General features: G+C 56.4%; 1 protein-coding gene across 4 annotated transcripts; it reads left to right on the top strand.

Annotated features, from left to right (window-relative positions):
• Positions 1-254: 254 nt before the first annotated feature.
• PFKFB3 (6-phosphofructo-2-kinase/fructose-2,6-biphosphatase 3) lies at positions 255-26,158 on the top strand. 4 transcript variants are annotated; one of them, XM_059912141.1, is made up of 16 exons: positions 502-667; positions 7,577-7,702; positions 8,685-8,781; positions 9,360-9,426; positions 9,888-9,962; positions 10,352-10,408; positions 12,582-12,706; positions 13,187-13,394; positions 13,846-13,992; positions 14,116-14,220; positions 15,562-15,691; positions 16,311-16,373; positions 16,488-16,552; positions 18,318-18,491; positions 19,967-19,989; positions 23,579-26,158. In XM_059912141.1, exons 1-16 carry the CDS (start codon positions 592-594, stop codon positions 23,586-23,588), a joined length of 1,548 nt encoding a protein of 515 aa, XP_059768124.1. In that variant the 5' UTR covers positions 502-591; the 3' UTR covers positions 23,589-26,158. The 4 variants fall into 4 exon arrangements, with proteins under 4 accessions (XP_059768129.1, XP_059768124.1, XP_059768122.1 ...); XM_059912146.1 differs by lacking the exon at positions 19,967-19,989 and having other exon boundaries at positions 255-667; XM_059912139.1 differs by lacking the exon at positions 19,967-19,989 and having other exon boundaries at positions 23,582-26,158.

Below are 26,158 nucleotides of genomic sequence, written 5' to 3'. Positions count from 1 at the left end.
GGAGGAGGCTCACGGAGTAGCACTTTCAGCCAGGGCTGGTTTAGGGCGTTATCCGAGGGACCTCAGTAGCCGGGCGCGCCGATGTCGCCGGCCTGCAGGGGGCGCCAGCAGGCTGTCTCCTGGCTGGGCCACCCTCCTTCCACGTGAAAGGGGGATGGAACACGAGGAATGCGTCCCCGCCCCGGGGCTGACGTGTGCGTCTCTGCCGGCCCGGATTCTTAAAAGCCCGGGAGGAGCGCTGGGCATCCCAGCAGAGCCAGAGAGGAGGCGAGTTGGTGGGGACCGCGGCGCACTCGAGCCGGCACACGGGGACCGCGGCTGTCACGGCGCTCCGAGCATCCCGGGGCTTCCCGAGCGGAAGAGTCCAGCCCTGCGGGAGCTGCGGGTGCAGCCCCAGCCCTCCCGCCCCTCTCTGGGAGCCTCACGCCTCGGGCGAGCGTCCGTGATTTAGCACAAAGCACGTTTCCAAAAAGCCGCGCTCTCGCGCACGCACCCCCTCCCCCCTTTGTTTCGGGGGTCTCCAGATCGCTCTCCTCCCCAAGTCCGAATTCTTCAGAAGGGGCGGAGGGCCGCCGAGTCTTGGCTGAGAAGATGCCCTTGGAGCTGACTCAGAGCCGGGTGCAGAAGATCTGGATCCCGGTCGACCACCGCCCCTCGTTGCCCAGATGTGAGTGCAGACGTGCGCGGGGCCGGGCTGCCGGGGAGGGCGCGCCGTGTGGACAGCGAGGCCATTGTGTGGCGGGCGCCGGCCGGGCGCTTTTGTGCCGGCTCCCCTCCTCCGGCGCGCTCGGGCGGGCCGGGCGCCGCCCTCCACGCCGTCCCCGAGGCCCGGCCCAGGCGCCCCCAGCTCCTCCCCGCCGGCCTCGGCGCGAGGCGGGGACGGCGCGGGCGCTGCGCCTACCCTGGCCGGCGTCAGGGGCGCTGTGGCCCGGCCCGGGGTCTCCGCGGAGCTCCACTCCGCTCGCGCCGGGAGCGCAGAGGGACCCGGAAACGGCGAGCGCACGGGACGGGAGGCGCGGAGAGCGGCAGAAAGTCTCCGCTTTGGGGAGGCGTGGGAAGGGACGCCGGCGTGTTCCCCGGCCCGGGCCCCGCTCCCGGGCGCCCACCGCGCCTCCTCGGGTCTCAGCCCCCTTTCTCTGTCCGTCGCTACCTCCCCTCCTCTCTCTCCCCCTCCTTCCCTCCCTCCTTTTTACCTCTTTCCATCTCGCCTTTCCCTCCTATATATTTATCTCTCAATCTCTATATTTCCACCCCCGCTCACTCCATCTTTCTATATGTTTCTTTCTCTTTATATATCTCCTGTTTTTCTTTCCTCCTTTCTATGAATTTCTAATCTCCTCTCTCTAGTTCTCTTCTTTACCTCTGTCTTCTCTGTCTTTACTGCTGTCTTCCTCCCTCCTCTCTTCCTTTGCCCGCTCCCACCTCTAGCTCCTGTGCTGGGTCCTACAAGAGAGCTGTCTGGAACCAAGCCTTTGTGCAGGTTTTGGGTGGGGGTTCTGCGGATGGGTGACTGCACAGTTGGCAACGTTTCCCACGTGCGCGCGCGCGCACAGACACTCACTGAGCTCGGAGTTTGCTGGCAGTTCACCTCCTCGCACTGTCCGCGGTGGCCCATAAATGCTTTGGGAAGGTTTACCTTGGGCTCCGTCCCCAGCCAGGGAGAGAGCCACCTCTTAAAAGGGTGGTTTGAAGGCGACACCACTCCTCCAGGGAACCCGCCCAGGAGCCTATCAGGTGGCCAGGCCAAGACAGTGGTGTTTTGCTCCAGGTCAGGTCAGGTTGCCTGAGAGGTAAACGTGGGCTCCCAGGTGCAAACCCTCCAGGTGGCTTTTAGGTATCCACAGAGCCTGAGCACTAGGTGGCCTGCTGACCTTCTCTGCTGTCACGTTTTTCAGGGGATGGTCACCAAGGCCACGGTGACAGCTCCTCTCCCCAGGCTTTGCCCGGGTGTGAATCACACACCCCCCCCCGCCCCCCACCAACCCCGGACCTGCCCCAGGAGGTTGGGAGAGCTGGCCCCGGGGTGCTCCTAGGTCGTCCTGTTGATGGGGACCTGGCCAGGTGCTCCCCACACTGGGGGTGGGGGGGGCTCCTCCACCAGCTTGACCCCTCAGGTCCAGCAGGCTACAGGAGCCTGAAGGACAGCTAGGCTTCTTTACGAGGTAGCCGAGGACTGGGGGCCTTGCAGATGTCTTGTTCCGCCGGCCTTTCAGGTATGCTCTTACATAGCTCGCTGAACAGGCTGACCACGGTCCGGTTGTATTTCTGTAAAACCTATTGGTAGTGAGGAATGCCCCGCCTGAAATCCTGAGGGAGATGGCGAGATGCAGAAACAGCCCCAGCCTTTTTGACTTTTGAATAAAAGATATTTATGGAGTGCTCGGTAAACTGTAATGGGTCATACAAATATGGGTTGGTTCTCTAAACGCCTGTATGTATGTGCATACAAATGCACACACACATTTAGTCGTCCCCTGGGGTTCACGGTGGGGTGAGGACTGGGAGGTCCAGCCGGTGCCGGGGTGCTGAGATTGGCTGGCATCCGCTCAGCCGCGTGATTGTGAGAGACACAAGTATGCAGCCATGCTTTTCCTCCAGGCTGCAGGGACCCATCCATTAGAATCTATCAGTCTGCACGTCTCACACGCAGATGAGAGATTTGCCTGAAAATCCCTGTCGGAACAATTCACGGCTTGAGGTGGGGGGGGGCTTGCTAAAGCTGATGGATTAAGTCTCCTGTCCCCGCCCACTCCTGGAATCCTTGCATGTGGCTGTGGGGTTATGTTTTTTTCTTATGAAAATATCTGTACCCTGGATATTTACTGCTTGCATGCCATTATTTTAAGTAGCAGTGTCTGTCTCTGTTTATATAGTCACATTTGTCTCTCGTCCAATAGCGAAGAGAGGGTATCCCTTCTTGGCGTCTTTCCAGATTCCCTGCCCCTCCCCCCTTCTTTCATGGCATTTGGAACATTGGGTGGATTTTCTCCCTTCTGAACCTGTTCCCGTCGTTCTGAGTGCTGTCCTAGTTGGGGGTCTACAGCAGCCTCCTCTGAGATGTGAAAACTACAAGAGGGCAGGGGAAACACTACTGCTGATATATAAAGAACACTCAAACAAGCATGGTACAGAGCCCCAGATTGATTCGTTTGGTGGTATTTCCACCTCTGAAACACATCGGTTAGGGGCCCCGTTGCTACACCTTCATGGCGGTAAATGCTTCTTACAAAACCTGCAGCTTCCTTCAAGTGCAGACCGTAACTCAGGGAGACTTACTGACTTGGTGAATCAGCTAAATGGACAAGGAAGTAAATTCTCGACTGGCAAGAGCTGGTGATCCTTTCTGTTTGTCATCACAGAAAGCTGAGAGTTCTGTGTACAGGTCTGGACCTACTTATCGTTTCCCCACTCAGAATCCAGTTTCCTCATCTCTGTAAAGTAGGTTGTGTACTGTCTGCTGAGAGAAGGTTTCATCTCAGCAGGGGCTTAGCTCCACTGATGGTTTTCCAACTTAAAGAGGGAAGGAAGGGAAGGAAACCTTCCAGAGAAATCCTGACCTTATCCTTGGGTGGCCACTATAATTTATAGAGGTGATTCTTGGCCCTGACTTCACATTAAAATCATTTGGGGGAGACTTTGGAAAAAAAATGCATGCTGGTACCCCACACCAAGTTAGAATTGCTGCAGGTGGGGCCCGGGCCTCCTGGTTTTAAAAAACTTCTTAGGTTCAGCCACTGGTTGAGAACCGCTGATTGAGGAAGGAGGGATTGAAGGATTTCGGGTGAGAAAGACCGAGGTGAGCCCCAGGTCTGTCCCTCACCGCCTGTGCAGGGGGACCTCCTTCACTTGTGGGTCCTAGTTCCCTCGTGTCTGGGATGATGAAGCCTTAATGGCTGATGGAGGCCAACGTAGCAAGTATCTTACACATATTATCTTGTGATTAATCCTCCCGAGAACCTTTATGAAGCATCCCTGCATTTCACAGAAAGGGAAAACCGAGACCCTGAGAGATCAAGTAACTTGTCCACGGCCCGAGGAAGCGCCAGGGCCCGGCTTTGAACTCTGCTTGGCTCTAGACCCTCTCAGCCACCATGCTTTTGTGTTGTCAACTGATTCACTAAAATGCCCATCCCTCGCTCTCTGCCAGAGAGCGTGTCGGGTTGGGAGGGCCGTTCGCTGCACAAAGGTTAGGCGCGAGTTAAAATGTGCGTGCAAAGCAATGAATGAGTTTGGCATCCACCACATAGTCCAGAAGAGCTTTGAAAAGAGATTTTGCTGAGCTGGGGTCTCCCTACCCCGCAGAGCCTCAGCCCACCTGCCTGGGGCAAGTTCACTTAGATGTTTTGTTTTGTTTTTTTAAAGATTTTTTTTTTTTTTTTGATGTGGACCATTTTTAAAGTCTTTATTGAATTTGTTGCAATATTGCTTCTGATTTATGTTTTGCTCTTTTGGCCGTGAGGCATGTGGGATCTTAGCTTCCTGACCAGGGATCAAACCCACACACCCTGCATCAGAAGGCGAAGTCTCAACAACTGGGCCGCCAAGGAAGTCCCTAGATGTGTATTCTTAACACGGACCAAGCAGACTCTCTGGGCTGGTGTGATCTCAGGAGAGGGTTTGTGTCCAGCGGAGCACTGTCCAGGGCCAATCACATGGACCCATTCCCCAGAGAACCCTTCTTGGGCAGTGGCATCACCGCAGGGTCACAGCAGGGCTTCCTGTGCAGCATGTGGTTTGCCCTTGCCTGGCTGCGGCCGGGGAGCAGGTTGCCATGGTTACTGTAGACACGCGGCCGTGGAACTTCCATGGGGCCATCCTGAGCACTGGCCCTGTCTACAGCTGCAGCTTGGCCGTCGGTCTTCCATTAGTTTCCCTGAAACTCGGCACTGAAACATGACTTACCAACTCGTAGGGAAAGAGCACAAGTGATGTGGCATCTTTTTGAGGTTAACATTTTGGAGCGCCTCTGAGTAGAAGAAAGCTTGCAGGAGGTATGGGAGCAGTGGCAAAGTGTCTTCCATTGGTTTCTTTTATTTTCTGAGCCTGTGTTGTGGTGTCTGTACCGTGGGCCAGGACAGCTGTCCTGCCTGCTTGAGGCAGTGGGTTACATCGATCAGAGAGGTTAGCAGCTCAGTCAGGGAGCAGGGCTGGAATTGGAACCTGCGAATGCAGCCTCTGTCCAGGGGCTTCAGACGATTGCTTCTTTACCCCTCTAACCTCTGTGTATCCCCTTACACACAAGTACTTTTTGGAAAATCTTGTGAAAACCCCTGTGCTGTTGGGGAGGAAGATGAAAAGGCAGAGCTCCAGGGAGGAAGGTATGAGAGGTGGGAGGGTTAAAAAGGTCTGCAGAAAAAAAGAAACTGAGAGTCAGAGGGGAACTGAAGCAGAGGCAGGTGATTATAGGACCATGAAAGCACTTGAGCTGTGTTGTGAGTTTAAAAAAAGAGGGGGCAGGAATGAAGAAGAGTAAAACCGGAAGGTTTAGCCACAAGGTTTTGTGGTTTCCCTTCTCTCTTGGGGACCCTTGCGCGGAGGGGCAGCTGCAGGCACCTTTGGCCATCCCTCTGGCAGCTCTCTGAATCTCATGCAAGAAGCCAAAGGAAGAGAGGAATCATTTCTGCTTCGCCAGACAAAGGAGGGATGGTTTGTTTGGGTTTGAGATCCAGCTTGAATTTTTGGCTTCAGATATGTACTCTGCCATGTCTTTATGGTTTTTTTTTTTTTTCCTCCCAAAGTGTCTACTGCCAGAGGAGATTTGCGCATACGATTAGTGGATATAGAAGTAATCCCCAATTTGATAAATCGGTCAGCCTCTGTCTCTGTTTCCTTGGCATGAGTCCAACAAAAGTATTCCATGTATGTGCACAGCTGAGAGTGTGTGTGTGTGTGCGCGTGCACGTCTGTCTCTGTGTGTGTCTGGATGCTCTTGAGAGCAGTGGCACGTGGGGACATCAGATAAGACCAGGGGAAAACCGGTGGCTTGGGGGAAGGGTGAGCAAAATAAGTATTGTTTCCAGGCACAAGCGAGGACACTTTCACTTTCTCATGTGTCACCTGCAGTTGCCAGAGTGACACATGGCTGACGGGTACTTCTTTGCCCCACTCGTGTGCTCACGCAGGGCAGGGAAATGGCCTCTGTTTTCTAGGAACCTGTTTGTTCCCGGCCGATGGCTGCTGGGGAATCCCAGCCAAGGGTTTCTGTGGCTCCCTAGTGTCTCCTGGCCTCCTCCTCCTCGCTCTGCGTGGAGAAGGTCACCGACGGTCTAGAAACATGAAAGGAGACACAGCCCCTGTGTGCGGTGCTTGCTGCCTCTGTGGCCCCAGCCTGCAGGTCCAGGGGTAGACCCTGGAACAGCATCGCCAGTGTTTGGACACGTGACCTCAGTTTGGCCCCCAGGCCCAGCATCACGGGGCTGTGTTGGGGTGTCCAGCTCAAGAGGAGGCGTCTCCTCAAGCCTGTGCTGTCAGTGGCCTGGCGGCCCTCCCTGCCTCCCCTCTGCTGGTCAGGGGGAGGGCAGACGGCTGGTCTCTGGCTCCCATGGGCAGCCCCAGGCTCGAGAGCACTCGCGTCACCAGGATGCCGGAGAATCTCAGGGGCAAGACACCAGCCAAGGAAACACTGCCCCTGAAATGTCCAGAACAGGGTTCTTTGGACTGCTTTCTTCAAACCCAGTGAAAACCTCACTCCCTGCTGTTTTGTTGAGATTCTGAGGAACATGGGACAGTGGTTCAGCAGCGAAGTCAGGAGGGGATTCACAGGCAAGACCCTCTGGGTTTCCGGGGGCCCTGCCGGGGCCCATGTGACCTGGTGTCAGCCTGAACTTGGAAGGGGAGGAGGAGGAAAGGGCAGGAGAGTCTCAGGGACAGATAAATTTGTGGGAGTCAGCCTTCCGGGTCCCTGACCTACTTCCATTTGATAAACTCTTACTTGTGAAAATTGCCTTTTAAAAATTACTTATTTTAGGAAGGCCATGCAGACTTCGTGCATGGCGGTGGGGAAATAGGCAATAGGCTTCTGTCTGTAATTTGGCCACCGCTGGGGCCCCGCCCCCCAGGGCTCCTACTTGCCGCCTCGATTTACATGTTATATTGCATCTGAAACAACCTCTCCTACTGATAACCTCATCATCATTGGTGAACCTTACACCCCCAGGGGTGCTTTCTGCTCTGGGGTTAGTAATTGGTTCCTGGCTGGGTTTTGGGCCCTCAGGTGTCAGGCTGGGAATTTGGGATCCCTGCCGTGTGGACCTCAGAGCAAGAGAGAGCTGTGTGACCAAGGGTTCTGGCCACCAGGGGCCCAGTCCCGCTGGATTGTAAAATGTAGGGGCTTCAAGGTGGGAATGAAAGCCGTGTGTCCATGGAATTCTTTCTTTTCTTTTCTTTTTTGCCACACCGTGAGGCTTGCAGGATCTTAGCTCCCTGACCAGGGATCGAACCCATGCCGCCTGCATTGGGAGCACGGAGTCTTAACTGCTGGACTGCCAGGGAAAAGTCCCCCGTGGAATTCTTTAAAGCCTGTTGTGGGCCCCGCTGGCTGCTTTATTCATGGCCCTTTCTGTGTTGCTCTCCCCAGCCTGTGGGCCGAAGCTCACCAACTCCCCAACGGTGATTGTCATGGTGGGCCTCCCCGCCCGGGGGAAGACGTACATCTCCAAGAAGCTGACCCGCTACCTCAACTGGATTGGCGTCCCCACGAAAGGTGAGCCTGCGCCTCCAGGCCGGGGCTGTCAGGCTGAGGGCACCCTCCCGCTTGCCATGACCGCCCCCCCAAAAAAGAATGGCCTTTCCCTCTCCAGCTGCTGGGACTCTCTTTGCAGGGCCATCTGGAGGGTGCTGTCCCTGTAGTCGAGGGACACACTTTCCTTTCCGGCTGTGCCGCCCACCACCCTGTATGCACACCCTGCTGTGTATGGGGGGGGGGGGGTCTCTTGTCACTGGCTGCTCTCTGGTTCCCACTGCCCTGCGTCCTGCCCAGCTCAGCCCTCACCTCCTCCAAGAAGCCTTCTCTGACCACCGCAGTCTGTGCGGATCTTTTCCTTTAAGTTCCCCAAGCCCTTAGTTGTGACACTCCTCCACTGACCGTCATAAAGTGCTCTGTACTATTGGTTATATTTTTGCGAATCTTCGCCTGGTCTTCCCACCTACACGGGGGGTGTTGAGCACGGGGACTGATTTTTCACATTTGCTGCCCACCCCGCCCTGTGCCCAGCGCAGTGCTTCCTACACTAAGCGCTGGCTCAGCACCCACTGCCCACCCTGGGTGCGGGCTGCTGATCTGCAGAATGGCTGCTGTGGCCCCGGCCATGGGTATGAGCCCTCACTCCCCCCACTCCCAGTGCGTTGGCGGACATCATGACCCCGATTTTCACTAGGCCTGCGGCTGCCACCTGCTCTCAGGCTCAGGCTCCAGCCCCTGCCTGGAGAGGCCGGCCTGCAGGCTGGGCCGTGGGAGGCGACCCCGGAGAAGCAGGGTGCTGGGTCTGGGGGAGCTGGGCAGCCTTCCAGGCCAAGCGATGCTGGCACAGGACGCGGAGCCCACTGTCTGGTTTCCGGGTCTTATCGGGATCTTATTCAAGTCGTGTGCTGGCTTGCTTTTCTTTTCTGGAAAGAGCGATCCTGACCATGAGAGGCCCTTCTAGTGGTCAGCGTGGTCAGCTAAGGGGCCTTTCTTTTCCATCCAGTGTTCAACGTGGGCGAGTACCGCCGGGAGGCCGTGAAGCAGTACAGCTCCTACAACTTCTTCCGCCCTGACAACGAGGAGGCCATGAAAGTCCGCAAGTGAGGCCCGGGCTGCGGTGGGCAGAGGGGGACGGGCGCTCCGTAGCGCCAGGTTGGGTGAGAGAGAGGCAGCTGGTCCCCCTCCTTGTGTATCAGCGTGGGCCCCTCGGCCTCTGAGCCTCACTGATCCCGCTGACCGACAACAACATCTCATTAGGAGTGAACTAAATCATTTTCCTGGAAAATCATCTGTTTACGTTGGAAAAGGATTTTCTTTTCAGCTCAAAGTGACCAGGGAACCAGAGTGTGACAGCTGCACTTTAGAATCACTTGGGAGCTGGGCACAGCCCTGCCCAGATGGGTACAGTGGGCATTTGTGGGCAGGACCTGGGCATCCGTGTTTTGAAAGCTCCCAGGGGAATTTCAGTGTGCAGCCGGCACGAGGCTGAGTCCCAAGTGCTGCAGCCCTGTGTGCGGGGCCCCCATCGGGGGCCTCGGGCCTGACGGTCCCGCCTGCCTGGGCAGTTTAGCAGTAGAATCACAGGTCACCCTGCTCGTTGGGGTGAATTGGGGGTGCCTGCGCGTCCCCCTGCGATGGCCCGGCTCTGACGCGCCCATGCTCTTTCTGTGTGTTGCAGGCAGTGTGCGCTGGCTGCCTTGAGAGATGTCAAAAGTTACCTGACGAAGGAAGGGGGCCAAATTGCGGTAAGCCTGGAGTATAAGCCCTGTCCCCGATCCCAGCGGGATGGTGCCCTGCGGGGGAGGGGAATGTAGACAGAGCTGTGTGGGGACATCTCCAGTGGGGACGGGTGTCTGGCCTGAGCTGTGAGGGAAGCAGGGGGCAAGGGCAGCACAGGGACTCGGGAGGAAGGTGATCGTCGGGCGGACTCGGGGGCACAGGCAGCTGGACCCGGGGCGGCTGCAGCCGAGGGAGCCAGTGTCCCTTCCTTGGGCTCCCTCCCCTGCGTATGGCTGTTGTTCCTTTGCTTTAAGTTCTATTCCCACCCCTCCCCTTCCATCCTTGAGTGCAGGAGGCAGTGGGGGACCTGGGAGGGTGAGGTCTCTCCTGGAGCCCCAGGAAGTGCCAGGCCTCACCTCTGGTGGTTTGGTAAACACTGTTCAACTCCAACTGGGCTCTCTTCACTGCCCTTCTTTCTCCCTGCCAGGTTTTTGATGCCACCAATACTACTCGAGAGAGGAGACACATGATCCTTCATTTTGCCAAAGAAAATGATTTCAAGGTGAGCCTGATTTCTTGTCTCGCCTTGGAGCGCTCAGGAGCAAGGGAAGCCCCGGAGGGATCGGCTGGTTCCCGTGTCTGGAGCTCCTGTGCTCCGTGCTCGGGCCTTCCCCTCCCGCTGCCTGGGTTTTGCTGCCTACAGATTGGGCCTGGCTGGCGGGGGCTCTTAGGGTCACAGCGACTAGGGAGGGGGAGGGAGAGCATCCCTCTGTTGGGGGCGGGGGCGGAGGACTCAGGACTGAGTGGCTGGTTCCTTTTTCTGTATTTGGGGATTTATGAGTGGGGTCCTTTCTGCTCCATCATGGTAGTGACATCACAGTGATACCAAAGTTGGCCCTTTGTGTTACGACATTTGTTGTTTCTTAGCGTTTCTGTCTTGCTTCGTCCCAGGTGTTTTTCATTGAGTCTGTGTGTGATGATCCTACAGTTGTGGCCTCCAACATCATGGTAAGACCCTTTGTAGTGTGCTAATCTGAGAAAAGTGAGGGACTGGGTCAGCCCAGAGAAGCCACCCTGAGAACGAGCTGGCTGTCCCAGCTGGTTGTTGATTTTGTCTGAGGAGGGATCAGGGCGGGGTCAGAAGTACAGAGCGGTATTTAACTTAAAAGCACATTTATGACTTGGACTGGCTTTATCAAGGTCCTTTCAGACGGTTGGCAGAAAGCTGTCTTTGTGGGACATAAGAGAGGAATTGGGGGACCTCGAACAGCTTCTGTTGGTGGCAGGAGCTTGGCAGTTGGGGGGTGATGGGGCTGCTTAGGGCAAAGAGCAGCTCACCCCTCCAGATGGAAAGGAGGTAGCAGGCTGGTCTCTTGCTGTAAAGGCCCCTGGTAGGTAAGAATGGTTGTGTATTGACAAAAGCACGTGGGACTCAGCAGACAGAAGGCAGAATTCCCAAATTTGGGAAGAATGTGGGTGGTTAAACTATCTTCCTGCTCCTCTCCCTGTACCAAGGGGAAGTTGCCCGGGTAAACTGAGGGTAATTGGCAGTTTAATTTGATTAATTCTTAAATTTTATTTGATAGCAATAGATCATAAACAGAAACGGTTACTATGAAGACTTCACCGCAGTTCCGTTTCTTATATTGTAGATAATTTCTTCTCCAGCTTAAATACATCAGAGTAAGATGTTACCTGTAAAGAAAAGCTGGTCCGACACTTCTACAGGGAATGCTAGAGTTTGACCATATACAAGTGTGCATCCTTTAAAGGGATGCTGGGAGTTAGTTAGCTTTTGGTGTTGGGCCTTTTCTCCAAGGCAGTGGGAATATTTACACGCATTTCTCAGAAATGAGTTCATATTTCAGGAAGAGCTATTGAAATGGTAGAAAATCAGTCCAGCTTGGTTTCAGTGGCCCCAAAGGAAGAGGCTCAGGGTATGAGGAAACAGAAGTTGCCATGCTCTAAACAAAGGGTTTTGCTGTATTTCTTTGGTTTGGTTCTACCATTTCCACTTGGTAGGGAAGCAGAGTGCAGCTGCAGAATCGTTTTTCCCCAGTGAGCCGTCTACACTCGCTTTGGCCAGAAACTCTGTCTCATCCCCTGTGAATCCGTGGATCTGTTTGCCCCGACCCTCCGTGTTCAGGGATCTCTTTCTCTGATGAAGCCTCAAAGCAACTTTGCAGTTTTTAGGCCTTTCTGTTGTGCTTTTTATGCAAAGGCTGTGCTGGAGAAAGGGGTTTGTGAACTGAGATTTTTTTTTTTAATTGTGCTAAAATATACATAATATAAAAGGTACCATTTTGACCATTTTTAAGTGTTCAGCTCCGTGACACTCAGCACATTCACATTGTCGGGAAACCATCCCCACCATTCACCTCCAGAACTTTTTCATCTTCCCTGACCGTAACCGTGCACCCATGAAACTCCCCGCTGAACTCGGATTTTGCAGCGTGCCTGCCTCTCTTTTATGGTTGTGGTCCTTGTTGAGGACGAAAAGAGCACATGCATTAACAAATCCTGGGTTTCCCTGAAACCTGCCAGGTTGCTCAGGCCTAATGTTCAGTTATAGGGGATGGCAGGCCCGAGGGGCATTTCTCCTCCGTCTCTGTCCCATGAGAGCAAGCCTTGGGCAGGACTGGACACGCAGTCCAGGTGGAGAAGCATCCACTTGTCATCCACCGGTGACAAGTTCGTGCTGCCCCCACCTCTGGGCAGTGGAGGAAGAATCCTGCCTGGCACGTGGGACCAGGGCATCGCCAGCACCTCCCGGTGCACTTTTGCTTACGGACAACCTCCGCTTGGTGGGGTGAACGCTGTAGGTGCTTATGGGGAGCTCAGCTGAATTGAAGGCTGGGTTGTCTGCTGGTGACCTGACTACTGGATTGATCCCGAATCCGGGCCCTTTCAGAGGGGTTCATTAGAATCCGCGTGGATTTCCTGTGTTCGCCCTTCCAGGCTGAGAGGCTCTGTCTACCCTGGGTGCTCTCCCCGTGGAAGCATGGGGTTATGACTCAGCGCCCAGCCGTATCTCTTTTTTTTCTCTTAAAACGCTGGCTAGGGTCATCATCATTCTGAGCCCGTCTGTGCTTTTCCCCGTTTGCGAGCCCCAAATCCTGCTTCATTCTAAGCAGAAAGCCTTCCAGCGTGATTCATCAGCTGCCTCTTTGTGGTGTTACAGGAAGTGAAAATCTCCAGCCCGGATTACAAAGACTGCAACTCAGCAGAAGCTATGGACGATTTCATGAAGAGAATTAATTGCTATGAAGCCAGCTACCAGCCCCTCGACCCCGATAAATGTGACAGGTAATTCCTAAGAGGTGACCATCCGAGCCACCTACTTTAGGGCTTTGAATATTATTCTTCATGTTCCCACGAAGCATTTGCTCCTGGATACTTTTATAAACTCTCTTTTTAAGTATCTTAAAAAAAACTCTTGATGACATATTTGGTGCTTTAGACATTGTGTACAAGTGTGGAAAGTGAATATTTGAGCCCCATCTTGCTCCTGTCCTTTGGTATTTCCCTTGCTTTCTTTTCCATCCTCTTGCTTTTCTTTCCCTGTGCTCTGGGAGGCCAGCCAGCCTCTCCAGCACTCACTCCTCTGCGGGAATTACAGACTCAGACCCCCTGACTCTCAGAGAAGAGAGGTTCCATCCGTGTCCCCAGGAGCTGACACTGCGGATCAGTTGGGGCTGAGTCTCGGCAGTGGGGCTGGGGCGGGGGCGGGGCTGTGCTGTGCTGTGCTGTCCAGTGTTCTGATCCGCTGGTCGCCCTCCTGTGCAGGGACCTGTCGCTGATCAAGGTGATCGACGTGGGCCGGCGGTTCCTGGTGAACAGGGTCCAGGACCACATCCAGAGCCGCATCGTGTACTACCTGATGAACATCCATGTGCAGCCCCGCACCATCTACCTGTGCCGGCACGGGGAGAGCGAGCACAACCTCCAGGGCAAGATCGGAGGGGACTCGGGCCTGTCCAGCAGGGGCAGGAAGGTAGGAGGAGTGCGGGGATGGGGCAGGAAACCGAGGGGTGGGGCTGTGCGTCCCTGTGTGCGTCTCTGTGTGTGTGTGTCCCTGTGTCCGTGTGTCCTTGTGTGTACATGTGTACATGTGCATGTATGTCTGTGTGTGTTCCTCTGGTTATATATATGCACGTGTGTCTGTGTGTGTACATATATGTGTCTGGGGAGGGTGGAGGGTCTCCTGAGCCTGTGGGGAGGGGTGGGTGTGTGTGTGTGTGTGTGTGTGTGTGTGCCCGAGGGGAGGGGGTACGTGTGCAGTGGCTGCTCCCAGGCCCCCCTCACCAGCAGTGAGGACAGTGTGGCCGACCCCGATGTGCACGGGGACTGGCCCTGCACTGTTTCTCTGGGAGGGAGGGGCAGAGCTGGTGGTCCAGCGTGAGCCCCTCATCCCGGCCGCCGTCCCACCCCCCCCACCCCCCCAGTTCGCCAATGCCCTGAGCAAGTTTGTGGAGGAGCAGAACCTCAAGGACCTCAAGGTGTGGACCAGCCAGCTGAAGAGCACCATCCAGACGGCGGAGGCCCTGCAGCTCCCCTACGAGCAGTGGAAGGCGCTCAACGAGATTGACGCCGTGAGTCCGGGGCCGGGAGCCGCGGGGAATCCTGAGAGCTTCCCACCTGCAGGGGCTGCGCTGGCCAGGTCGGGGCGGCCGTGGCGGGTATTCCCTCAAGTGACCTCTGCGTGTTCCCGCCAGGGTGTCTGTGAGGAGATGACCTACGAGGAGATCAAAGACACCTACCCCGAGGAGTACGCACTGCGCGAGCAGGACAAGTACTACTACCGCTACCCCACCGGGGAGGTGTGTGCCGCCCGCTCCCTCTGCGTCTCGGGCTCGGGCCTGTGTGCGCTGGGCAAGTGATGGGCAGGTGGCCGGGGGGCTGTGGGCAAGGAGCTGAGCTGGTCCTTCTGAGGCTGCTGTGTCTGGTGAGGCTGGGGAAGGGGGCTGCTAGGGACCCGGAGGGACCCGTTACCGGTGACTCCGGGGAGGAAGGGCCCCCGTGTCCACCCCGCTACCCTGTCCCGATGCTCGTCCTGGCCCGTCTGCCTTTGAATCGAGTCTTCCCGAGTTGGACCTTGTAAACAGCCCCAAGAGAAGCACAGTTGTGTTTCCCACAAGCAGCAGGGACAGATGTGTTTCTCTAATGACGTACATGACAATTCAGGAAAGAAACACAGTCCTGGATGGTGATTCACTGGACACGAGGGCCCCCTTGACCGTGGGCGACATGGTAGACAAGTCGGCAGGTCACTTGTACTGACTCCATCGATGCTGGTGGAGGGACCTTTATGCCGTGTAGCCCCCTCGGGCTGAGCGAGCAGCTGCCTGCAGCACTGAATGGAGAGTCCAGCTGTAGGCGGTGCTCTGGGGTCTCCGCAGGCTCGGCCTGGTGACACCCAGCAGGGGTGCTTCCCGTCTGTGGTCCTTTCTTCCGCTCAGCGTGTCAGTTCCCTGGAGCCCAGGACGCTGTCCCTGGTCCCTCCCAGGCCCTTGTTCCCTGGGACCTGCTTAGTGAGAGAGGGGACCGGGGGTGGAGGGAACCTCGGTGGTCTTAAAGGTACAGGCCTACCTCTTCTTTTTCAATTTTCTTTTATTGAGATAAAAGTCACATCATATAAAAGTCACCATTTTAACCAAAGTGTACAGGTCAGTGGTTTTTCTTATATTGCACAATATTGTGCAGCTATCACCACTAATTCTAGAACGTTCCATCGCTCTGTAAACAAACCACAGCCTTTTAGTGGTCAGTCCCAGTTCCTCCTCCCCCGCCCCCGACAACTGTGAGTCTACGTTCTGTCCCTGGAGTTCCCTGTTCTGGACGTTTCACGTCAGTGGAATCATACACTCTGTGGTCTTTCACTCTGTGTAACGTGTTCAGGGCTGTTCTGCGCTGTAGTGTGTGTCAGGGCCCCGTTCCCTCACTTTCCCGGTGGAGGGTGAGGGTCAGGAAGGAGCAGTGAGAGGGAGAGGGCAGTTGGGGTGGGTCCCCCAGTGCCCGGGAGGGATGCAGCACACAGACGGTGGCGGGGAGGAGGTTGATGGAGGATCCATCGTGTGGTCTCTGGTTTATAAGTGGGAGAGGTGTGGCCACGGATGCCGGGCTTCTGCTCCAATTCGGTGCCCCGTTCCTCTGCCTTGCAGTCCTACCAAGACCTGGTCCAGCGCCTGGAGCCGGTGATCATGGAGCTGGAGCGGCAGGAGAATGTGCTGGTCATCTGCCACCAGGCCGTCCTGCGCTGCCTCCTGGCCTACTTCCTGGACAAGAGCGCAGGTGCCTGGTCCTCCGATGCACCCTCTCCCGGGAGGTCAGGGGGGTGGGGAGCCAGTCACAGCCCCCCCACAGGAGAGAGGGAAAGGAAACTGGCCTTCGAGCTGGGGTAGCCTGCTGCCAGGGGTGAGGAAAGGCTGCATTCCCCCCCCCCCACCCCGCCTAGCGCGTCCTTGCAGCCCCTGGAAGATACTCGAGCGGTTTGATGCTGGGTGGGCTTAATGGCTTCGAGAACCAGCCTCCCGGAAGCCCTGTGTCCCCACGTCTCAGGGGCTGTGGGTCGGGTGGGGAAGAGGCAGCCCACCTCTAAGGAGTTAACAGCCCAGAAAACTCTGACGTTACTCTTAACACTTAAATGTGGATCCTGACACCTAAGTTGTTTGGGAAATTGACTCTTTAACTCCAGCTCATTGTGTGAGGGTTTGGGTTTGCTTCGGTTCTGTTCTTCGTAGGGCTGCCTGCCTCGAGCAGCAGGCCGGCCGGCCGGCTTGCAGGGCACGGGGACACCCTGCCCAGCGAGGCCTCTGCACGTGGTCCCCACATGGCAGAAGCTCTCACTGGGGCCTGGGAATGTCCCCCCTCAAGTCTCCAGTCTCACCGTGGGCCCTTCTCTCCTTCTCAGAGGAGATGCCCTACCTGAAATGCCCCCTTCATGCCGTCTTGAAGCTGACGCCTGTCGCTTACGGTGAGTGTGGTGACGCGGCCCCTCCGAGACCGGTCTCCCCGGTGGGGTGGCGGTGAGGCTGTGAGCGCGGGGCCCCTCTAACCGGCAGCCGACCTCTTCCCTGCCCTCGCCCAGGCTGCCGAGTAGAATCCATCTACCTGAACGTGGAGTCCGTGAGCACGCATCGGGAGAGGTCAGAGGTGAGTGCGAGCTCGCTGCCCCCCCCCCCGCACACCCCTGCCCTGTCCTCCTTCTGGGAAGGATACTGCCAAGCGGCGGCACCAGTGGGGGCCAGCACTTGGGACGCCACCCCCCCCACCCCCACCCCGGCGGCTTGCTTGTAAAGGCTGCCTGTGTCTGTCGGTGGATTCTGTCTCGTTTGGAACAGTGGCCCTCGTGACGGCCCTCCCTTTCCTCGGCATCCGCGTGCTCCTCCCTGCCCGTCTGGTGGCTTCTCGGCATCGGCTTCCTTTTCTTTCTTGCCGTGCTTCTTCCCCCACCACTTGACCCGAGCAGTGAGTGTTGAGGAGGAAGACATTCTTGCTCTTTTAAACGTGACCGTAGCCCGGTTACTGTCATCTTGTCCTCTGGGGCAGCTAAACGGTTGCAGGTTCGAGTCACGGGACCCACAGATCAGCTCAGTCATGTGCATGCACTCAGGTCCCGAATTCCCACGAAGACGATAAGAGTGAAGAAGGGGTGGGACTGGGAAACACAGCTGTGATTTGGGAGTTAGCCATGGGAGCAATGTCGGGTGGAATGATTTTCCAGGAGACCCCAGTGCCTGGCCGCACCTGACGCCCCCTCTAGGGTAGGGTCTGGAATTCGGTGGTCAGCCAGGCTGGGCCTCCCAAGGGCAGCGCAGGGTTCTGCCCAGTGTACATTGTGAAAGAAAGTTTGAATTTACTCTATACCGACTGTCAAACTCCAGCGCTCTGCCAGCATCGGTCCGACCCTTTCTTTTACACCAAGTGTGATGTTCTTGTCCCTGTTCCCGAGGAGCTTGGCCAGAAGATTTTGGCATTAAAATCCCAGCTCCCATGGCAGTTGCCTGGCTGGTTGAGCGAAGCGAAGGCGGACGGCTCCCCTTGGCTGTGACGGCGCCTCCTGAGCCGGGGTGGCGGGATGCGTGTTTGCCCTCCTTCCGGGAGTAGCAGCCTCCCCGCCGGGCTGCCAGCAGCCGGGTTCTTGGGGTTGGGCCCGAACTGGGCTCTGGTGGCCCCTGAACGCTTCACTGTTCAGAGCAGGGCAGGGGCTTGATGGAGACAGACCCCAGCTCAGGCTCCGGGGCCACGAGCTACAGAGTGACAGGCCCTGGGGGACTTCAGAGGTCCCCACTCCACCGGAGTTGTCACTTGGTCGGAAGGCTAGTGTGTGACCCTCGCTGGCGGTTTCCTGCATCTTTGGTCTCCTGGCTGGCGGAGGCTTGCGTTGCCTGTCCTAAGCTGGGTGTTCTCACTGGGAGCAGGAGCTGTGAAGATCCTGGCTTGAGGTCAGTGGGAGGGGGTCCAGCACCACACCTGCTCCCCCCCGCCCCTCCTGCCGCCCCCAGCGGTCGCCCGAGCCTCACGCCCAGGACCCCTGCCTCTGTGTTTTTGGAGGCTGGCAGCAAGGTCCTTCTGATCTCTTCCCTGCTGTAACTGCATCACTGTCTGTGCAGAACCGTCCTGCTCTTCCTCCCTCGCCTGCTTTGCGAACATCGTGTCTGTCTGAGTGGGTGTCTTGGAATGATCGGGCAGGGGGTTCGGAAGGAGAGATCATCCCTTGTTCTTGCCGAGCTCTAGACACGGGACGAGCCAGCAGCCCCTCGGTCCAGGGCCGTTCACCGTGGTCGGGCTTGTGGTCTCGGTGAAATCCAGAAGCAGAGAAACGTGTTTGGTTGGTTTTGGATTTTTTTTTTTTGGCTTATTTACTTCCCCTTCCTCGTAACTGTCGCCTTCTCTCTTTTGTCTTTGTCTCGCTTAGGATGCAAAGAAGGGACCTAACCCGCTCATGAGACGCAATAGTGTCACCCCACTAGCCAGCCCCGAGCCCACCAAAAAGCCTCGCATCAACAGCTTTGAGGAGCATGTGGCCTCTACCTCCGCTGCCCTGCCCACCTGCCTGCCCCCGGAGGTGCCCACGCAGCTGCCCGGACAAGTGCGTTGACCCCCTTCTCCTTCCCGAGTCGAGTCTCGTGCAGGGTGGGGAGAGTGTGCCTGGTGGGAAGGAGTGTGCCCGGCGGGGCGGCGGCGGCCTCAGACCCAGGCCCGCTTGGGGGTGTGCGGGGAGAGGACACGGACGCCGCTCTGAGTGTGGGACCCCCGGATCCGTCCTTGAGACCTTGGCTGTGCGTGCACACGCCCGTTCTGGGGGAGGTGGTCTTCCCCGGGCAGAACCAGGCAGAGCAAAGAAATGGCCGAGTGTCTGCGATCCATTCACATTGGTGGATAGTTTCTTCTAAAAGTTGAAGGCAGCCCCCAGTTCAGGAGTCTCCATCCAGCTCTGGGCTGTTGGCTTCTGTGTGTCCCGGGGACGTCTTTTCTGTCCCCACGCTGAGTATTCTTCCTGACTTGCTCCCTTGCCATCGTTCCCCGTTAGAGAAAAGCTGTTGTCAGATGGGGCCCTGGGAGCGTGTACGGAGCCAGCATGGCCGGGCTGGAACCCGGGCCGGAGGACCTGGAATTAGCCACTTTTTCCTATAACGCAGTAAAAAACCCCAAAGCAGAAAACCAATTAGATTTCAGTCTTAGGTTATTTCACTCGCTGTGATGGTGAAAGGCTAAAAGATACTGGCGACTGGGCATTAAGATTTTTTTTCAGAAAACCACTCTTTTCCTCAACAACACCCGAGAATCCTGGCCAGGATGTGAGACGTAGAAATCCCTGGGCACAAATTCGGGTCCCACCCAGTGGTCTCCCCCACCTCCAACCCGCCCCGCCTGGCCTCTGACACGGAAATCACAGGCTCAGGTTTGAATTAGATTTGTTAATGAGCTGGGTGCTAAAGGCCCACAAATTCTTCCTGCGTTTCCCCCCAAACTCATTTAAATCGTGTGTTGTCTGAAAATGTGTTGTGGCGGGGGGCGGGTGTTGTGCAGCCCCAGCAGGCCATCGAACCTCTTCAGGCCTCAGTTTTCGCATCTGTGGCATGGGGGAGCAGCAGCTACTGCCAAGGGCTGATCAATGGGGTGATCGTGCTGAGAGTCTGACATGGTGGTGTCTGCTCCTGGCGCCAGCTCTGGGGTTTTATTGTCAGGTTCCGTCACCTCCCCAGCCTTCAGTCTCCCTGTTTTTTAAAATGAGGGAGGTAGACTGGCTGGGAGATGTCTAATTAGTGCTCCTTTCAGGTCTAACGTCAGAGGTGCTTTTTATGAAAACTGAGAACTGAAGTGGTGTGTCAGTGATATCCTGCGTTGGTGTAAACGGTGGGGTCATAGTTGGAAGGTTAGAGGCCGCAGTCACAGACGCCGTGGGGACCGGCCGGGCGGGGGTTGGGCGGTGTGCAGGGCCACTGGCTGGCCAGGCCAGGAGGGTCCAGGGCTCTGACCCCGTGGAGGCTGCCTGGTCCCCGATGACCTTGGCCCTCACCCTGTCCCTCAACTGACTCTCTCTCCCACCTTTTCTCTCTGCAGCCTTTGCTAGGGAAAGCCTGTTTGTAAGTATTTTTCTCTGAATACTTTTGCTTTTTGCATCTCTTTCTCCTTGCTTGCCAGTTTGGCCTCCTACCTGTTAAAGTGTTGAGGGTAATGCCAGTTTCTGTGGAATCTGAAGGAGGAAGATGGGATGGGAGGAAGAATAAGGGATTCATGGATTTTCAGAAAAGGATACAGGAAGTCGGCGGGTTTTTGGTGCATCTTCCTGCTGCCGCGGCCACCGCAGGGCCGGGACGACTGTTAGTATTTGCAGTGCTTGATGGCTGGATGTCTATCTAATTTTTCCCTCTTAGAGTCAGATTTTGGCGGGAGCTGGGTTTGTGCCTAGTGATGTTGTCTTTTAAGTTCTGGGCCTCTCCCGGGAGAGCCCTGTCATTTTGAAAGGAAAGTTTACGCAGAGCCTAACCTGCAAAACAAAGAGTGGAGGACCCAAGCCTCTCCCTCCTGTCCTGGCAAGGACCCCCCACCTTCAGGGGCTCCGGGACCCCCAGGCTCTGGAGAGGTCTGTTTGGGAGCCATCATTCTGCATCGGGTTGTCCTGTATCACAACCTGCTCGACATTTACGGTCACGTTCAGGATGGGGTGCAGCTTTTTCTCTGCAGAGAGTTCAGTGTTAGCAGCTGCTGGATAATTCAGCGCTTCCTCTGCTCCAGTGGCCCCCAGCCCCAGAAGGAACTGAGGCCTTTATGTTGCAGAGTTTTAATAAGAGACACCCTGAAATATCATCCCCAATGCCACGAGTCACACCCACCCACCCCACGTCCCTTTCGCTGGTTAGGCTACCTGGACTAATTCATGCAGAAACGTGGCTTACTCTTGGAAAATAGGCGCCGTTGGGCATCATGCTTGGACTAGGTGGTACCACCTGTTGAGAAATACATTTCATCACTTTACGGCTTGTACACATCCCGAGTCTTTGGTCCTTAAAATAACCCCAGGAGGTCGCAAGGCAGTTCCCGTCCCTGTTGCCCAGATGAGGGTGAGTCTCTCGCCCACTGTTACCCAGCTGGTTCATAGCAGAACCAGCCCTTGAATGGGTCTCCCAGTCCCAAAGGCTGGCTGTTTTCTCTCTGCCGGTTTCCAGAACAGCCAGGGTCCTGTTCACCTGCCTATCCGGGGCACCTGACGTTTGCAGCCTGTGGGGCGCGGCCCCAAGCTGTTCAATTTCCTTTCTCGTTCTTGCAGCCTCTCCCCTGTAGCTGCTTCCCGTGGCTGAGACGTGTTTATTTAATGGTGGGCCTGCCCGTTAAGTTCAGTCTTTAAGGGTAACAGTCCCACGTCCGTTACCCCCTTGACGCCAGGCGTTGCACCCAGGATGCCCTGGGATCAAGAGTTCTCCTTGTGTGAAAACTAGCCTTTGGGTTTGGAACCTTACGGTTTTGCATCTGTGTGTATCCTGTTCCTTCTGACCCATGGCCTGATGCTGCCAGGAGAGAAATCTTCTTGCTGGGAGGGGGCCATTCAGGCACATCCCCCAACCCTCTGAGGTTGAACTTGTCCATCTCTAAGGCTAATAATGCCTGTAGCCAAAATCCCTTCAGTTCAGCAAAAATGTGTTCTCTGGACCCATCACACCTGCATCCACTCAGGTGTCCCAGCGTCCAGGTGTTTTGATGATGAGAATATGGATGTAGCACTTAGCAAGATACCTGACATGTGGTCAGTGCCTGGTGCACAGTAGCTGTTCCTGTGGGAGATGTGATGCCCTGTGCTTTGGTGGTTACATCCAGGGCTCTGTGGTCTGTGTTCCCTCCTGCACAGGCCAGGGGGATTTCTCCTCGTGGGCAGCAGGAGCGCCTAGAGACTGGGGAGTGGGGTGCCCCTGGGGTCTTAGGGTTGTGGCCCGAGGATGGCGGTGATGCTGGTGCTCTGGTAAAACAGGCACGACAGCCAGGTGGGACTCAGCGCCCGCCCTGCAGTCCACTCTCCAGGGGCTGCACTAGGGCTCGGGGCCAACGGACCATCTGGCCCTCACGATGCATCCTTGACTTTTAAATTTCAAATGCACGCTAAGAAGAGAATCCTACTAAAGATGTTTTGTTTTGTTTTTCTTTCCCAACATGTTTCTTCCTCCCCCCCCCCCACTATGCTTGAAAGACGAACTGTCTGTCATATTTTCTCAAAGTTTTCTCCTTACTAACCTTGGAAAGGTAAATGGCTCCGTGCATGCCCTCCTGTCCCCTCCACGTCTCTCTGGGTCATGGCATCTCAGCCCTTGGGGCGTCTTAGTCTGCGTGCAGACTGGCCATTGTGAAGTCTGTGACTCATACACCCTGTGCCCCATACACCCTGTGCCCCAGAACTTGTGTGTTTTTTAAGAGCAGCCCCATTGTCTTGAGATCCCCCATGTGTCCAGAGCCAGGGGCACCATGAGTGAATGATGTGGCCTGTGCCTGTGGTCCCCAGTGTCATCATTGCATTGCCATCATTCGTGGGTGCTCCAACCTTGGGCATGAGATGTCCCAGGGTGGGTGGGAGCCAGCACCTCCATCTCTGACCCCACGGGATGACTGGGTCCTCTCTGGCTGCGAGGCTGGGGGCCTCCCCAGGAGACACCCCGCTCACAGGGGGCTGTCTGATGCACTCGTTGTCGGAGGGTCGGTCACCTGGGCTCCTGAGTCCAGCCGAGAGCAGGCTCAGATCAGGCACTGGCTTCCGTGCTGCCAGCCCTGCGATGGTCCTCTGTAGAGATTCTCCACCTCAGCCGCCCGGTTCACGCGGGAGGGGAGTTGAGCCTTGGTGATGCTTACGTTTCTGTCTGCCTGGGTTCCACTCTTCCTGCTGCCCCTTTGAGACAGTCTTGGTGGAGACACTCAGGATGCAAGAGGACACTTTTAAAGATTCTGCTTCCCTTTCCTGCAGGGTGGGTTAGGGAGGGTAGGTCAAGAGACTGCTACTGTGTGGTGGCAAGCCATTATCTGTTCCCAGCTGATTGAAAAATATTTTTTAAGGGGGTTTTGGTACTGGCCAGCATCTTTGGGTTGGGGCTTCTGGGTAGGATTGCTTTTATTAGAACAGGGTGAGAGCTTTACTGACACATGCCTTCTCTGCCCGGCTCCCTTGTTTGAGTTCCGGCGTCCGAGCTGTGTTCCTGGAACCCAGGTCCCTAGGGCTGTGGTATACCCTGCTGGGAGGAGAGTCCTGATGCTTCTCCAGATTTAACCACCACCCCCCCTCCTCTGCCTGACAGCGAAGCCAGCAACAGTTTCCCCGGGTTGGGGCAAGGGTAGCCTTGGGCTCTAAAGGGCCGTGAGCCAGGTGGGGGGTGGGGGTGGGGGCCCTGGTGCTGGCACCCAGTGCTCCCCAGAACAGCTCTGACCCACAGGAGCTGCCTGCCCTCCCCTCCCTGCCTCCCTGCCTCCCTGCCTCCCACAGGCAGATGTCCGGGCCCCTCCCGGCCCTTCTCCCGTGGGACCCCCGGGCTTAGCCTCCACCACGTTCCTGGGCTGCTGTTTGGTGATGATGCTCTTCAGGGCCGTGTTCTTTGCTGGGGAGAGGGGGACACGTCTCAATTGCATGGCTTTCGTCTTTGCTTTAGAACCCTAGTCAACAGGAACGGTAACCGGCTTCCCCGTCTTTTCTCCCGAAAGCAGAACATGAAAGGCTCCCCGAGCGGCGCGGAGGCCTCCAGGACGCACTGACGCAGCCCCGCCGGCGCCCCGCCCTTTCGCTCCCGCAGCTTTGCTCCTGCCCTTCTGTCTGCCCAAGGCCAGCGATCCCGAGGACATCTCCCGGAGGGCGGCGTGGAGGAGGGGCTGCTGCTCCAGGAGGACCGGGCCCCCGCCTGCCTGTGCTCCCCTGGCCTTCGGGCCCCGCGCCCCGCGGACCCCTTGAGGCCCGGGAAGGACGATGTGCAGTGGAGGCGGGACGGCGGCGCCTCCCCGTGGGCTTGTTCATCTCGTTTCTGGACCTTCCCTGCTGGGGAGATGACACTGCCCCGAGTCCTAACCTTAAAGGGGGCCTGGATCTCAGCTGCTGCAGGTTAAGGGACACTGAAGACTTTCAGAAGGCTCTTGGTGCCTCTCGGCCTGGACGTTGCCTCCTGCAGGGAGCCCTCGGCCCGCGCTAGGTTGGGGTCGGCCGGGAGAGCCCGGAGCTGGACCTGCTGGTCAGCTAGGCAGCGACCCTCCGCATGTCGCTCACCCTCCCAGGTATGTGTCCTGCCTCTGAAGATGGTGTGGGACCGTCTAGCTGCGGAGGCAGGAGGAAATACGTTGCTGAAAGAGCACCGGGGCCTCGCCTCCCAGGGAAGGCTCCCGCCTGGATTCGAGGCACCTGGGACACGGCTCTCCCGGGGCTGCTGGCTCGTGCACTTTTTTTATGGCAGAGAGTATGACCTGAAAGTCACACCTTCAGGAACTTAGATGTTTGCATTTTGTGCCCTTGGGGTTGGAGCTCTGAAAGGATGTGGGAGTTGGGCAGCCTGTGGGGAGGGGAGGGACCCCTCACCCCATAAAACGGCCGCGGAACGAGGGTCTGGCCTCCTCCTCTGGGGCCTTCATCACCTCCTGTGTTTCCCTGGTGGGGACAGTGACCCAAGCCAGGCCTCGCTCACGGCCACTTCCTCCAAGAGCCTGCCTATCCGCTGTCTCCTGGCAGGATTCAGCTCGGTTCCCTATGCTTGTGTCGAGCGTCTGCTGTGTGCCCGGCGTGGAGCTGGGTGCCTTGGGCGATTCTGGAGTCCTCGTTTGCCTTCATGGCACCTGTGGCATTTTGGGGGCGTGGTTCAAGGCAGGGCTTGTGGACACGTGGTTCTGAACACCTGTAGTTTCTGCCTGCGGGTTTTCCTTTGAGGCCTCCGGGGACTGGGGTGGGGTGGGGTGGGGGGTGTCGAGGCCCAGGAGGATGGATTTGGACTCAGCAGTAGAGTTTGTCCAAATGACCCTTTTCAGGATCTCTGAAAGCCAGTGCCAAAGGTCACCTTCCCTTCCTGCCTTCTGCTTTGGGGTCCCACATCCTTACCCCTCTTAGCTTGTGCAGTAGTCACTGGGGGTAGGGACAGGGGCGTCTAGACAGCTGGAGCTGGGAGTGGGGAGAGGAGTTGTTTTGGGGTTTCTGTTTGAGAGGAGCTTCTAGAAAAATGCACGTTCCTCTGGTTAGGAGAAATGGGAACACGATTCAGACACCCTACAACCAGGTTTGTGAGTTTCACACAAAACCATTCAAATCCTCCCTTCCCTTAACTGGCCATCTTCCCAAGACGACGTCTCTCTGTGCATTGCCGTGCAAGACTGGTTACTTTCTCGCTTTCCCGCTGTCTTGTCAGACGTGTGTGTGAGTGTGTGTGTGTGTGTGTGTGTGTGTGTGTAGGTTTGTGTTTTTAGACAGAGGGGCCTGCAGCTCTGCTCTTGAGAATGGCTCTCTTATGTCCACCTTTTGGCTCCTTCTCTGGTTGTTGGAACTGACCCTGAATTTTGACTCTCGTGGCTCATCTGAGTGGAGGCTTCGTGAAGGTGTGTCCCCCCTTGCCTCTGACTGCCCGAAATCAGTGCATCCACAAAGGATGCACTTGGCCTAACCCGGGACCTTGGTTTTCAGGAGCCTCAGTGAGGAGAGAGAACATCAATATGGGTGGGGAGGGGAGATGGGGAGAGAGAGCGGAGGCTGGGAGACTGGAGACCAGGGACCTGACGTCTGAGAAGGGAGGCGGTGGACAAGGGTGTGTCTGAGCCACGGTCTCAGGGCTTCTGCAACGCCGACCATTGACTCTCACTCCCTCACCCCCCTAAAAACATCTGGGACCAATATTTTTAACTTTGCGTGTTTGTTTTGGGGGTGGGCTCACCCCTCTCCTTCTTCTGTCCTGAGACCGTGGGCGAAGCTCTTCGTTTGGGGGCGGGGGGAAGAAAGACTGTTTGAACCACGCCAATGACGTTTTCGTTTCTAATACTTGAAATTTATTTTTTTATTATTTTGATAGCAGATGTGCTATTTATTTATTTAATATGTATAAGGGATCCTGAAGATGGAAAGCTGTATAGATTGGGTCTTGTTAGTTGGTTGGCTTGGGGGCCTTTTACGTGTGATTTCTGACTTCTCTGTGTTCTGTATACATTTGTCTGAATTAATTACCTGGGATGAAGCTGTGCCAGCTTTCAAACAGGGGATGCCTGTCGGAAATTTGTATATTTTGCAGTTGCCAGAACAATAAAATACCTGGTTGAAATACA

The sequence above is a fragment of the Balaenoptera ricei genome, chromosome 2 (assembly GCF_028023285.1).
Source record: "Balaenoptera ricei isolate mBalRic1 chromosome 2, mBalRic1.hap2, whole genome shotgun sequence".
Lineage (NCBI taxonomy): Eukaryota > Metazoa > Chordata > Mammalia > Artiodactyla > Balaenopteridae > Balaenoptera > Balaenoptera ricei.
Note: the sequence above shows the minus strand (reverse complement) of the source record. Positions and strands in the feature narration are given on the sequence as shown.

Coding starts and splice junctions, on each gene's coding strand:
- PFKFB3 (XM_059912146.1), top strand. CDS start 592: ATGCCCTTGGAGCTGACTCAGAGCCGGGTGCAGAAGATCTGGATCCCG. Junction 12,707..13,186: donor GACCCCGATAAATGTGACAG/GTAATTCCTAAG, acceptor CCTCCTGTGCAG/GGACCTGTCGCTGATCAAGG. Junction 18,492..23,578: donor CCACGCAGCTGCCCGGACAA/GTGCGTTGACCC, acceptor TTCTCCCGAAAG/CAGAACATGAAAGGCTCCCC.